The sequence below is a fragment of the Triturus cristatus genome, chromosome 4_1 (assembly GCF_964204655.1).
Source record: "Triturus cristatus chromosome 4_1, aTriCri1.1, whole genome shotgun sequence".
In the NCBI taxonomy this organism is placed as follows: Eukaryota; Metazoa; Chordata; class Amphibia; order Caudata; family Salamandridae; genus Triturus; species Triturus cristatus.
The window spans coordinates 298570753-298585696 of NC_140585.1; the positions used below are offsets into that span (position 1 = coordinate 298570753).

Below are 14944 nucleotides of genomic sequence, written 5' to 3' on the forward strand. Positions count from 1 at the left end.
AAGCATCCTATATTAATCTCTCTTTTTATCTGTGTATTTCTGTCTTCCTACATCTGTCCGTTTCCATATCTTCCCATGTCTACCTTCCACTGTCTCTCGTTGTCAGTCTTCCCCTGTGTCCATGACGTCACATGTGTCTATCTCCAATGGCTGATTGCAAAACATCAGCAAAATTAAAGTCAGCGGTAAATAGAGCAGACCTATAATTTCCAGGAACTGCGGGACAATGTACAGGGAAGAATTTTATTTAGAAGGAGCTTCCCAAACATGAGGTGCCGTACACGGAAAAATGCATGCAGCACCAGTAGAGAGATTTACAGGTACAAGGATATGATAGGAACTTGTAGAATATAGAGGCAGTCAAGAGTGGAGATCAAGCGACTTCCTCAAATGTGCAAAAAAAAATTATTTAGCGCAGGAGACACTGTTAAAACTGAAGTGTCAAGTGCCAAACTGTTACTTTAAATTCTTCTAAGAAAATTCATAATTCATTCTTTCTTCACCTGCTATACTTTCAGCTATGAATGCTCATTTGTATATAAACTATCTAAAGACATATAGAAATGCAAAATAAATCGTTTTTTGTGCTAAATCTTTACTTACGCCACGCTTGTGAACACTCACCTTTCATGTAGCACTCTGATTTAGGTTTATCAAGTTCAGATTGCTCTTGTCATTGTGCCCGTCATTACATCATTAAACATTTTAAAACTTAAAGCGATTTAGTGTAAAATTAGAATTTTGATAAGAGCAGCTTGCAACATCAAAGCCTTTTGCATGTGGAGAAAGCACTAAAATTTGAGGATTGTGTTTTGGAACTAAACTGAAAATAGCCATCACAAGTTGTTGTATATGTAGCTATACCTTGCTTTACTTGGACATTTGAGAGTCAAAGTTCTGAGCAAGTTAGTTTTTCACAGAAAAGCATGTTGCAAACATATATGCCGTACTTAATTCAAGGCTATAACCTTTACCTAAAAGCCAGTGTTTTATATGCTAAACTCGTGTGCAGACAGCTTCGTGTGACAACACACCAGCCCCTGGATCTCTTCCCTCCCAACTAGAGCCTGCTGCCTGCTGCAGGTGTTTCCCGGGAAGGCGCTCACTGCTGGCAAAGTCAAGCTCACGGCCCTTTGTTATGCTGATTCTGGGGTAGAGCACATTCACACCTCTCCTCGGCCATAGTCATGACAACGGAGGCCAGGGCGAGGCTCTCAACTTGCATATCAACAGGTACACTTGGAGGGCTGCAAACAGGATACAACTGCCTGCATGTTTCAGGTTGCAGAGTTAGCCAAGACAGAGCGGTAACTTTCATTCCCAGAAAAGAGGAAATAGACATTTCGGTACCTTAATCGCTTGACTTCGAAACCCAATTCAAAAATCGACTACCATCTACAAGCCACGTTTACGACTATAATAGAATTCACCTAACAAAATTAATTGCATATCCCTAGTGAAAGAAACATCTTTCCTATAAAGTCTGTAAACAGTTGCTCAAAAACAAACCGATTTAAACTCATGCATTAACGGTAGGTTGTTTTTGAAATTCACACAATGTAAGCTACTTTGTATGAGTTTGAACCATTAACTTCATTTAATATTAGCGCACAAACGCATCTGAAACTTTTATCTTTCCTTTTTCTGTACAACTACAGGCCCACAAGCACCAGAATAAAAAAAATAAAAAACAACAAATACAAGCAAAGCAATAGGTCTCCTCTTTTGGGGCAAAAAACCTAGTGGTATGATGTGTGCGCCCAAATCACCACACGTGCATTTATGCATCATGACGCTATGGCAGCCCCAACGTGATGATGTATGTGTGTGCATGTGTCACAACGCATGCATAAGCAATTTCTTTTTTAATTTTCCATTCATGGTTGGCAGATTTGCACCATGGAGCGGTACATTTTTAAAAAGTGAATGAAAGCACACTTAAGAAAAGGAGTGGCCTGGTAGGAAATCGCAGCTGCCAAGATCTCCTAAAAACAGGATGAGGAGGGACAGGAGACCAACAGAGGAGCAGAGTGGCAGGGGTAGGAAGTCAGCTTTGCACTCAGCAGTGATTGAAATTAACCAGTGGCAAGGGAAGGGATGAGAAGCAACAGAAAGAAGAGGGATGACAAAAACACAGAGCAGATGAGGGCATGTATTTGAAAAAGAAGCAGAACACAATTCAGAAGTGGAAAGAAAGAAAACACATGTAAACAAAACAAACAAGCATTGGTAAATGTATTAGGTTTCACCTATGTGATTAATAATAAGCTGTTTTTTCGTTGTAAGATGTAGCTTGCTGAGTAGTTGTACAATATAAGTTACAGAAAGTCTGTTAAAGTGTTATGACTTGTTTGTGTACAAAAAGACAATATATTGTGCTGTTACTAGTCGTATAGTGCGGGCAATTAATAGTAACATTTTTAAAAATGAAATTAAAGTGGGAAATAATTGAATTAATTGATGTAATTGCAATTCTATGTGTTTAGAGGAGTTGTGACAACTTTTGGCCCTAGTGCCACTGCACCTGCTGCACCATTCAAATTACCCTATTGCCTGTAAAGTAATTGCACTTGTGACTGCCCGTGTAGTGGTAAAATATTGCAATATTTGGTGTCTAAAGGGGTTCCTAGAGCTTTGGGCACTGGTGTCACTGCACCTGCTGCACCATTGAGATCATGACCCTAGTGCCTGCAAGGGAACTGATTATTTAGTAGTTAAATATAGCAATATTTGGTGTTTAGTGGGGTCCCTAGAGCTTTTGACCCCAGTGCCACTGCACCTGCTGCACCATTCAAAGCAAGCCCCTTAACTGCAATTTTAACTGCCTGTTTAGTAGTTGAATATAACAATATTATGTGTTTAGAGGAGTTCTGACAACTTTTGGGCCTGGTGCTACTGCACCTCCTGCACCATTTAAACCATGACCCTGTTGTCTTCAAGGTAACTGCACTTTTGGTTTGCCAGTTTAGGAATAACATATAGCAATATTAGATGTTTAGTGGGGTGCCTGGAGCTTTTGGTCCCAGTGCCACTACACCTGCTGCACTATTGAAATCAGAAACCCTAGTGCTTGCTAGATAACTGCACTTCACCCATTTTCAATACAAAGTTAGCATATGTGGTGTCACATAAATCCTCGCTTCTCACCAATTCAGGAGAGAAAAAAACTATTTTGGTGCATCCTCCTTTTCATATGATTGTTCTTCACCCACCCTTTGGAATGTCAAAAAACTGTTTTAATTTGTAAAGCCTTAGAAACAGTTTTAAATAAAAAAAATTCAAATGATTTAAATGCAGTCACATATTATGACAATATTTGAATATATATTCCAAGAAGTTCAGTAATGTTATAAGAGCATGCCTTTTCTGGTAAAAATTAACTTTGCAGTACTCTGGACATAACATTGCTTCAGTTCCCTGCCTGCAAGAACGTAGCCCTTAGTGAAATGCAACTCCAAATCACTCACTCATCCAGCCATCATTTAAAATAACATATTATATTGTGTATATTCATATCCAAACAAAGAAAAAGCAAAATAAAGACTCTGAATTCCTGGTAAAATGTAACAATAGGCATTGATGCCTGTTAGTTATGTGCAAAACAAGATCATATAAGTTTAAATTGAATTACAGTGTTAAGCACCATCATTGTTTAATTGCAGAGATGCATCAAATGGCAATAGTGAAACATTTTCGGATTTGAAACTGATCCAAACTGCTTTAGCAATGTTCATAAAACCACTAACAATTTTCAGACACAAAAAGTCTAAATTCAATAGCTTCATATTAATAAAGTTTTATTTTAATAAATAGAGGAAAGGTTAATATGCATGAAAAATACTTGGATAGACACAAGCAATTGAGCTTTTCCAAATGTCTGTCCTATCTGCTGCTAGTATGTGATTCTGCAGAGCAAAGTGTGTTTAAATGCAAAGTGTGTTTAACACTGCAGTACCGCTACCTGTCTACAGGGGCAGAGCTGAGCAAAAATTTAAACACACTTGATGAAACACAGGTCCCCACAAGGTCAGTTTTTGAAAAGTTGTAAAAATTGGCACAGGTGTTCTTGAAGTCATTTTTTTATCATTTAGAAGACATTGCCTTGTGGGGACCTGGGTTCAGGTCCCCACAGTGCAATCAAGTCCCCACAGCGTGAGTGTGTTATCATACTCAAGTCCCCACAAGGATAGTAACACACAACACACACACACACACACACACACACACACACCGCACACACACACACACACACACACCCCGCACACACACACACACACCCCCCGCACACACCCCCCCCCCCCACACCATCATCCAATCTCCAGCTCCGGGGTGGTCTTCTACGGGTTTATCCGTCCTCCTCTTCTGGGTTTCGTACCACCGGGGAGGCGTGCAGGGGAAGAGAAAAGACAAAACAAAGGGTCAAGCTCTGGTCTGGTTCCTAAAAGTATTGTGCTACCGTCACCGAAAGGAGTGTGGCATAGATCGGAGAAGTGCCAGAAAACAAAGCATTCAAACACACTCCTGTGCCTTATTGTCCTGTGCCTCCCCACCACCCCCACCAAAACGATCCCTTTAGTGTCACTCGCCTGAGACCGCGACCCCCCTCCTGGGCCGTGGTATGAAGACCCGGGGCGTCTTCTCCCTCCTCCTGCCCACCGGGTATGTACGTGGTATGTCGTGCTTTCTCTGTCTCCGGATCGGCTGGTTTTTCGCCTCCTGTTCTTCCTCCGCTGCCGCTCTGAGTCTTCGGTCCGTCCCGCTCCACTGTTCTCTCGTTCTTCGTCCTTCTTCTGTTCGCTGTTCGTCTCCCGCTCTTCCTCTCCGCTACTGTCTCTCTCTCTCCCTGTTCTCCCGGCATCCCATTTAGGCACCTCACTTCCGCATACGTCCGTAGCCCCTTCTTCACGGTCTGTTCAGACGCTAGACCGCCGCCTGCTTCCGATGAGGATAGAGTCGGCACAGTCCGCTCTATCCACTTCCGGTATGCCCCGTCGTCCTCAGTCGGATCTTCTCTCTCTCGCTCTCTCTCGCTCTCGGTCTCTCACACTCACACTCACACACAATGTCAATTTCAGATTTTAAATATTTGAAAAAATAAGTAATGGTATTTCGTCACAATCTTGTCAGTGGAAATGCCTCTTTAGTTTACAAATGTGAGGGGAGATACTTTTGTTGGGGAGCTACTGTCAAAGATGCATATCTTTTCCAAATTAAAAAAAATATATCACATTTCTTACATGCATAAACGTAGACTAAAATATTAAATTCAGTTTTACTTTTCTCCCTGTTTCTGCTGTTTTCCTCACAAAGGATAAGGATCTACGTTTTTGTACAGTAATTGACAATCTGGCACTAAGTGTTCCAGCAGGAATTGAACTGGAGAAAGCCAAGCTGCTACTTGCAATGATTCTGGCCAGAAAAGTGTCCTGCTGCGTCCCAGGTCTTCTCCGACGTGTCTTTTGGAGAACAGTGGATTTTATTAACCATCATCTCCCCTCTTCCATTGATCATTTAGCAAGACAGGTAAGAACAATATAATCCTTTTGTTGTATTGCATTAACCTTAACACTCCAGAACCTCCTTCTGTTTTCCCTTCCTTCCTGTCCTCTTCCTCCTCCCTTCTCTATTTTCTATAGGTCCTGTCACAAACATTATTTGACAGTTGATGCAAACTTTGTAAGGTAGCAGGCCTCTTTAGTATGCTGTCATTTACATCACTTTGCTTGAAATTTATTTCGACTGGAAATAATATTTATAATGTACATACAGCAGTTGCACCTCACAGAGGTGTTTATTAAAATGTGTTCACAACAATTAATCACAGATTCCAGCGCTTGTATTCAGGTCTGAGATTTGCTATCATGAACTGCCACATGCACTGAAGTTGGCTGGGCTGGCAAAGTGCTGTACACCATTTATCTCAAAATCGACATATATAATAGTTCGGGAAAATGCTCTTAATTAGGGTGACTGGACTTGTGCTCAGAATGCAGACCTATCAAGTAAAGTAGGCCTTACACCACCACCAAGGAATCGTATCCAGAGTCATGACTATAGAATAATCCCCAATCGAAAAACAGAACCTCAGTAACACTCACATTTTTATTTGTAAAATATAATTGTTTTTCAAAATTCTCCAAAAAAATACATTTATTTTTTAAACATTGGAACTTAAAGCAAAGAATAACCAGTTTACAACTGCAGCACCCATAGAAAAAGAGTGACTGCTCCTTTAATGTTTGTTACTATTATTAGGAGGGCGACTTTCAAATCTGAAAAGTAATCATAGAAAGGGACTAACATAGCCATTGCCCACCCTAGCAGCACAGGGGTAGAGTATATTCAGCTTAAGATCTATGTACCCGTGAGATTATTGGCTCTTAGGGGCAGTAGATAATAATATGGAAGGGAGTGGTGCATTATTTTTTGTTACCTCATTGCAGCAGAGGAACCAGTTTAGCTCTATTTTTTCTCAAGCTTTTGATTCAGTACTTTGGTGCACCATTGTGTCTTTTCATCAATAATAGATGTAAAGCAGTATTTATCTTTATCATTTTGGTCAGTGTTTTATATGTGCATACTTTTCTGAGAATTGCTCCTGATTTTCCACTGGTAAGGGGCACACTTGTAGGTCCCATATTCCGGCATAATCAATTTTTTGTCAGACATTTTCAACCACAAGTCATTAGGCTTTAGTTTCTCCTCTAAGGTTGGGCTTCAGCTTGCTACTCTATCCTACATTTCATGAATATTATAGAGTATCTCCTGATGGAGATGGCAATATTACTTGTAATGCTTGATCTACATTGTTGGTATTTTCTCTGAATTCATGATCATTCCTCCGAGCTCACTGTTAAACAGATGTCTAGTCTAAATGGAAGGTCTATTTAAATTTTCTTTCTCTATCCTGCAAATTGCTTGATTGACTGCAGTATGTGATGGTATTTGTGTCATTTTTTGTTTGAGCAACTGCCTTCGTAGAGGAGTGGCATTTTCATCCTTGTTCAATTTTAAATTGCTCTAAAATGGTGAATTGAAATGGTACTTAAGCAGGCATGTTTTATTTAATTATTTTTCAGATATGCAGATATATTCTACACTTTATTTAAATTTAAAATAACTTTTTATTAAAGACTGTCACAAGATGGAACACTCAAAACTAGTATGAGGACAAAAAGTACCAAACTTGAGAAGATTGAAAATATTGTCTAGCATTGTTAGACCCTCGTATTACAAAGATCAATCCACTGCGTTTGGTTGAGTCTGGGGTAAGTGATGCCCGTCAGGTCAAAAGTGCATCAGCTGCACTCAGTATATACTGTACCTTTAGCAGAGCCAGCAGCTTCAGGCTCAGTTCTTTTTTACCGGCTTGTGCTGACTGGTTCCTAGAATACCTCATAGGTTCTTAACCACATTTTTTCTGAGGATTTTTCTGCAGCAATTGATCACTTTACACTTCATTCGACATTTTTCATGAGAATTCCTGTGGTTTTCCCTCTTAGGAAATGTTCTTTCGCTTCATTGTGCCTTAACTATTTGTGATGTGTCTCAAATGTGTGAGAGAAAAGGTTTCTTTAGAACCCCATGTCAAAAAGAGTCAGCATCGAAGACATCAGCATCGATGTGTACTCCATCAAGAAACTGCAAGCTGACTCCCAACAACTCTGGTCACGACCACTACAGAACCAACGTAAACCGCTACGACGGCGAGAATGGTTCCATCAATGATGATGGTAACCACACCGGTTCCACCACACCACTGGTCCTGTCCAGCACAGACACCACAACGTCATCACTCGAAACCATTTCATTCTTCGGGTTCCGTTGTTGGCGTTGAAACATATCTCAGCTACAAGAATGTCTATGACACTGGAATCTGTTATATGACTGACATCAAGGCACCCTTCAGGGTCAGTGTATACCATTTATATTATGCATTCTGATGCAGGGACTCCCATGGATGAACCTCCATTATGTCCAGCTGCAAGTATCGCTATAACGTCTACAACTGCCTCCTCTGCCAGATGCTCCACTGCTGCATTGTCCCATCAACCCGCTGGCACCATCCCACACCACAACGTAGGGATTCCCAGAATGTTCCAATGTCACCATTGCTGTATAAGTCCATTCTTCAGTGCATACTCCACGTAAGCGAAAAAGGAGAACACCTTCAACTTACCCACGTACATCTAAAGGTCATTCCACAGATACATCTTACACACCGACTTCGCCTCCACCCTCTCCTTTCAGATCATTTCCATTTCACGACGTATTGGTGAAAGGTGAAAGGAGCAGCAAAACTTAATGTTCAGATTGAAGTACCACAGTTGTCTCTGTCGGTGATTATGGAGACGGTACAACTCCGAGCATCACCAAAACGAATATTTCCATTGGTACCAGGTTTTACAGAGATTGTGTATTAGACCTGACAGCCTTGGGGTGGTCTTCCCCCAACTTTTTGCCTGCCTCCGTCTATTTTTGTCTGACCTCGTTTTTGTTGGCTTTAGGACTCTGTGCACTTTACGGCTGCTAACCAGTGCTGGGGTGCTTGTGCTTTCTCCCCTAAACATGTTACTATTGATTCATCCCCAATTGGCATATTTAATTTACTTATAAGTCCCTAGTAAGGTGCAGTACATGTGTCCTGGGCCTGTAAATTAATGCTACTAGTGGGCCAGCAGCACTGATTGTGCCCCCCATATAAGTAGCCTATTAACCATGTCTCAGGCCTGCCATTGCAAGACCTGTGTGTGCAGTGTACTGCCATGTCGACTTGGCATTTAAAACTACGTGCCAAGCTTTAAACTCCCCTTTTATTGCACATAAGTCACCCCTTAGGTAGGGCCTAGGTAGCCCATGGGGCAAAGTGCTGTGTAAGTAAAAGGTCACAATTTCTTGACGGCCTAATAGCGCTGTTATTCACGGCTGTCAATCTATAAAGCTAAACACTGATCCCCACCTTAGCAAAGGCACCAAAATCATAGGTGTGCGCCCCTGCCCCCACCCCCGCATAAGCTTCACTTCGCTCCGAGACATAACAGAAAATAATTGTCGTGTTCTGCTTGCATATTTGGAGAAGGGCTTTCTGACAATAAGGTTCTCCAGTTGGGAGGGGTGAAAGGTCACACCTGCTATCATTAAAAGTTGTGCTTCAAAAAGCATGCACACAAATGCGGACCTACCAAAGGAATGCTGACGCTGTAACCAACACCCTGCAGCTGTTATAACAAGGTTTCATTATTCCGCCTAATGGGCAACACTATCCCCCTGAAAACAGCTTCCAAAAAATGTTCTGCCCCTCCTTCCCAGGCTCCACGTGAACCCGGCCCTCGCCTGCCATTAGTGCGCGATTCTTTTCTGCAAAACAGTATGTTCGAGGCATATGAGCTGCAGATTATACACTGTGCATAGATCGCCATCTGGTGTTGGGCCCGGATGTTTGCAGTTTGTTTTTCCTCTTGGAAAGTCTTTGGAAGTCACGAGGTCGGTGACTCCTCCTTTGGTTCGTATTGTGCATGGGCTTCGGCTCCATCCTCAGATTGGTTTTTTCCGCCATCGGGCTCAGATGTAATACTTCGCGCTCCAGTTCCGAACTTTTCCAGTTCAACGATCAACGCAAAATCCTCGCTTATCGAGATTCTTCAGATAACAAATCATCTTAATCACCTTCTCTTCGACACTTCTTCGATTCCAGTCGCCGACGGCAGCCTTCGGGCCTATCCCGGCTCCGGTCTCGGCTGATGGAAAGAACTCCCTTCAAGAAGTGCCCTCGATGTGGGTCCAAATTCCCCCACACCGATCTTCATGAGGTGTGCAACCTCTGCCTCTCCCCTGAACACGAGCCTCGAGACTGTCCCGCCTGCAAGTCTTTTAGATCGAAAAAGACTATTCGAGATCGAAGGGCCAGACGCAACATGGCGCACTCCTCGACCTCCGCTCCAGTCGACATCTTCGGGGACGACGTCGAAGCTCCGGGACAGCAGCACATCGAAGAAGATGACGACGACCTCGTCAGTGCTTCCGAGGCCGACGTCTCAGAAGTGGAGGACATCACCCCGGCGCAGAGGGTCGTGAGTACTATACCCCCTCCCACACCGATACCCAAAAAGGCTTCGGTCACGCCTTCGCGCCTAGGCAAGACCAAGGACACTGCTTCTAACACCCCACCATCGGGCCCGGTAAAGAAGCCTATTAAGCCTTCCGGCAGCTCGGGCTCGAGCCAGCCTACCAGCGGTGCCGAAAAACACCCTTCGGCGCCGAAGAAAAAATCGGCCTCCACCTCCACACCGAGCTCAGCACCAAAGCCCTCGGTGTCGAAACCTGCCCTCTCGGTGCCGACCAAACATCATAAGGCCCGCGGTGCCGACACTTCCGTGCCGAAGCCTCTCTCGGCACCGAACAAAAAATCGGAGGTCCCAAAAAAGCACGGAACAGACAAGCCTAAAAAGCCGTCAGCCCCGAAAACCTCGGCGCCGACCGAACAACCAGTGTCGCAAGAACTATTCATACCGGATCCTCTGCAAAAGACACTTACCAAGGATCCAAAAACTGGACATTTGACACTGTCTTCAAAAAAGAGACACTTGGACAAACCAGCTCCACCTCCACCTCCAAAGAGGAAGGACACTGCTACCTCCCCTTTCAGAGTGCCTTCCCCACCTCCTCCACCCCCTCCACCCTCCCCACCTCCACCTTTTCCACCCCTGCCTCATCGCTCTCCGACCCTGTCTCCAGACCATGATGATCAAGGGGACCCTTACTACGATCCAGCAGATGTGCCACAAGACCCCACCCCTACTGGATCCCCAGACCCATGGGATGACTATAACAATCCGGACATCCCAGATGTCCCACAGGATGACCTTTATCCATCCAGGCCATCCCCACCAGAAGACTCGTTAGGTTTTCACCACCTACTACAGAGGGCGGCACATTATCACGGGGTAGAGCTACATACTAACCCAGTAGAGGAAGATTTTCTCCTAGACACCTTCGATACTGCACATAGGTCTACTGCTATACTACCTATGCTAAAAGGAGAAATCAAACATGCACCAGAGGTTTTTAAAGACCCAGTCAGGGCTAGGGTCCTAAACCCACGTATAGAGAAAAAATATAAAGCCGCCCCCACAGATCCTGCATACATTAAAGGCCCTGCACCACTGGATTCCTTAGTGGTATCTACAGCTAGGAAGAGATAATATTCTCAGGCGTCAGGTGAAGCACCACCACCTGACAAAGAGTCCAAGCTCCTAGAAGCGTCAGGGTAGCGCACTGCGTCACAAGCCGCCAATATATGGTGTATCGCCAACACTCAATCGCTATTGGCCAGATACGACAGAGCGCATTATGATGAGCTAGAAACCATCATGCACCATCTCCCTGAAAAATACAGAAATAAGGCTAAGGAATTGATTCAAGAGGGAAAAACTATAACTAATACCTCTATACGCTGTGCCCTAGATGCGGCAGATACAGCCTCCAAGGCCATAAACACCAGTGTCCTCCTCCGTCGCCACGCCTGGCTAAGAGTTTCAGGTTTTAAACCTGAGGTGCAAGCCTCCATATTGAACCACCCATTTGATCAACAACATTTATTTGGTCCAAAAGTTGATGAAGCCCTCGAGAAGATGAAGAAAGACACTGATACGGCGAAATCCATGGGAGCCCTACAGTCACACACTCCTAGGCGCTCCTTTCGCCGCTCTTCCTTTCGGGGCACGGGTAGAGGATACTCCTCAGATAGCGCATCCACGTCCTACAAATCCCCTCCTCAGTCCACCTTCACAAGGGGATATCAAAGAGGCGGCTACAGAGGATATAATAATAAAGGCAGAGGCGAAACAAATACCGCCCGCTCTGCCACACCGCCTACCCAATGACTTTCCCCCGCTCCCTCCAGACCATCCCACTCCGATCGGGGGCAGAATACAAAATTTCCTTCACGTCTGGGAGACCATCACCTCAGACAGATGGGTGACCCAAATTATTCATTCAGGGTACTGCCTAGAATTAACATCTACCCCCCCCCAAACATTCCACCCAGGCAACGCCCAATGTCACAAGAACATGCCACGTTATTAAAACAGGAAGTAATCTCCCTCCTGCAAAAACAAGCCATAGAGCAAGTCCCCATCAATCAGCAAAATTTAGGGGTCTACACCCTGTACTTTCTGATTCCAAAAAGAGACGAGACTCTATGACCTATTCTAGATCTCAGACCTCTAAACACTTACATACATTCAGGCCATTTTCACATGGTAACCCTTCAACAGGTTCTTCCACTCCTCTCCCAGAACGACTTTCTCACCACACTGGACTTGAAAGACGCATACTTTCACATCCCAGTACACCATGCTCACAGAAAGTACCTCAGATTTGTAGTGGACGGGCAACACTACCAGTTCAAGGTGCTCCCATTCGGGGTCACAACAGCACCAAGGGTATTCACCAAGTGCCTAGCAGTAGTGGCGGCACACCTCAGAAGACAGCACATTCACGTCTTCCCATATTTGGACGACTGGCTAATAAAAGCCACGTCCTACAACCAATGTGTGCACCACACCGCCGCTACAATCCAACTACTTCACCAGCTAGGTTTCACGGTGAACCACCAAAAGTCCCACCTGATAGCATCACACACAAAACAATACCTCGGTGCCACCATAGACACCTCAAAAGCCATAGCCTATCCCAATCCTGCCAGGATTGCAAACATACAGGCTCTGTGTCAAAAATTCATACTTCAACACTCTGTCCCAGCAAGAGTGTTTATGCAACTGATAGGGATGATGGCCTCTTGCATTTTCATAGTGCCTCATGCAAGACTCCAGATGCGTCTACTACAAGAGTGCTTAGTGCGCCAGTGGAACCAGGCCCAGGGGCAACTGACAGATCTGGTGTTGGTAGACGGTCGCACCCATCGCTCTCTGCAGTGGTGGAACACCACAAACCTTTCCAAAGGTCGACCGTTCCTGGACCCGGTTCCACAAATAATCCTAACAACAGACGCATCGCTCTCCAGCTGGAGAGCTCATCTGTTACATCTCACAGTGCAGGGCACATGGACGCCGCAACAGAAGTTACTCCACATCAACCATTTGGAGTTACTGGAAATCTTTCTAGCCCTAACATCCTTCCAGACGCAGATTGTAGGCAAGGCAGTCCTTATTCGTACAGACAACATGACTGCCATGTACTACATTCAAAAACAGGGGGGCACACACTCTCCACAGCTCTCTCAATTAGCACAGAGCATATGGAGATGGGCAATTCCGCAGGAAATCTTTCTCCTGGCCCAACACGTCCCAGGAGTCCAAAACACCATGGCAGACCTGATCAGCAGACAAACGCAACAGATCCACGAATGGGAACTTCACCCACAGGTTCTTCACCCGTTCTTTCAGAAGTGGGGCCATCCTCAGATAGACCTCTTCGCCACCCACGAAAACAAAAAATGCCCAAGCTTCGCCGCCAGATATCCACACCCATTGTCCAAAGGCAATGCGATATGGATGAACTGGTCAGACAAATTTTCATACGCTTTTCCACCTCTCCCCCTAATTCCATTAGTGGTGCGAAAGCTACAACAGCATTCCCTCACGCTCATCCTGGTAGCTCCAACATGGGCCAGACAACCGTGGTACACCACACTACTGGAACTCTCGGTAGTATCACACCAAAAGTTACACCTCTCACCATGCCTCCTGACCCAGAACCATGGAGAGATCAGGCACCCGGACCCAGCTCAGCTGAACCTTGCGATCTGGCTCCTGAGGTCCTAGAATTCGGATACCTTAACCTTCCCACTGATTGCATGAATATTATAAGAGAAGCTAGACGCCCTACTACTAGGGCATGCTATGCTGCAAAGTGGAAAAGATTTGTTGTTTACTGCCATAACAACACAATCAACCCTCTAAATGTGTCCATACAGCACATCATATGTTACTTGCTCCATCTACAAAGGTGTAACGTAGCGTTCGAGGCATGTGGGCTGCTGAATTCATATCTGTGCATAGATCGCCGCCTAGTGTTGGGTCCGGATGTTTGCACGTTGTTGTCCTGGAAGAGTCTTCGAAGTATCCTTGGATAGGTGACTCCTCCCCTGGACTACAGTGCGCATGGGCATCCTCTCCATCCTCAGATTGTTTTTTTCCGCCATTGGGTTCGGATGTGCTATCTTAGCTCAAGTTAGGAAAATATTTGGTCGAGGCCAAAAGGCCTTTAGTTCGCGTCGGTACTGTTTATCGATCGGGTTTCGATAGCATTTTGCTAGTTTACTAACTTTCAGCACCGACTTCTTTCGCATTTACCTGTCCATCGACTACTTCGACGATGGAATCCAGGACGCCATTCAAAAGGTGTCCGGTATGCAATGCGAAGTACCCACACATCGACGTCCATCCGGTGTGCAACAAATGCCTTTCGCCGGACCACGACGAATCGACATGCATGGCCTGTGCCCGGTTCCGTTCCAAAAAGACTCTAAGGAACCGAAGAGCGGCGAGACTCGAGGCGCGGCACGCGGCACCGGCCCCAACAGACATCTTCGACAAGGCCGACGTCGAAGAATTAGAAGTCATACCCTCCAGTCCCGTTTCCGAACACGACCCCGGATCGGACGAGGGCGACGAGTCACTCTTCCACAGAGGTGAAGACGACACCGAGGTAGGAGATGACGAGGAGGCCTTAGGGGCCGAAGAGAGTAGCTCCAATGATGAACAAGGCCTACCTGTTCAAACCGAAGAAACACCAGCGCCACAGCCTTTGGCTCCGGTCGAGGGATCGCCTTCGGGCCTTACCCGAGACCCATCCCGTAGTTCTTCGGCCCCGCCCTCGGGCCCGGCCTCGGACGTTCAGCAGCAGCCATTGCTGCATAAGCCAGCTGGTTTCCCTACCACAAAACCGAAACCGCAAGCTGCTCCGGTTCATACGAAACCGA

General features: G+C 45.2%; 1 protein-coding gene across 2 annotated transcripts in view; it reads left to right on the forward strand.

Annotated features, from left to right (window-relative positions):
* BID (BH3 interacting domain death agonist) overlaps window positions 1-14944 on the forward strand; it is a 506113-nt gene that overhangs the window by 389570 nt on the left and 101599 nt on the right. For both annotated transcript variants that reach the window (XM_085652162.1, XM_085652163.1), the window contains exon 4: window positions 5311-5523. In XM_085652162.1, coding sequence (XP_085508288.1) covers window positions 5311-5523 — 213 coding nt within the window. The remainder of the gene's footprint in view (window positions 1-5310; window positions 5524-14944) is intronic.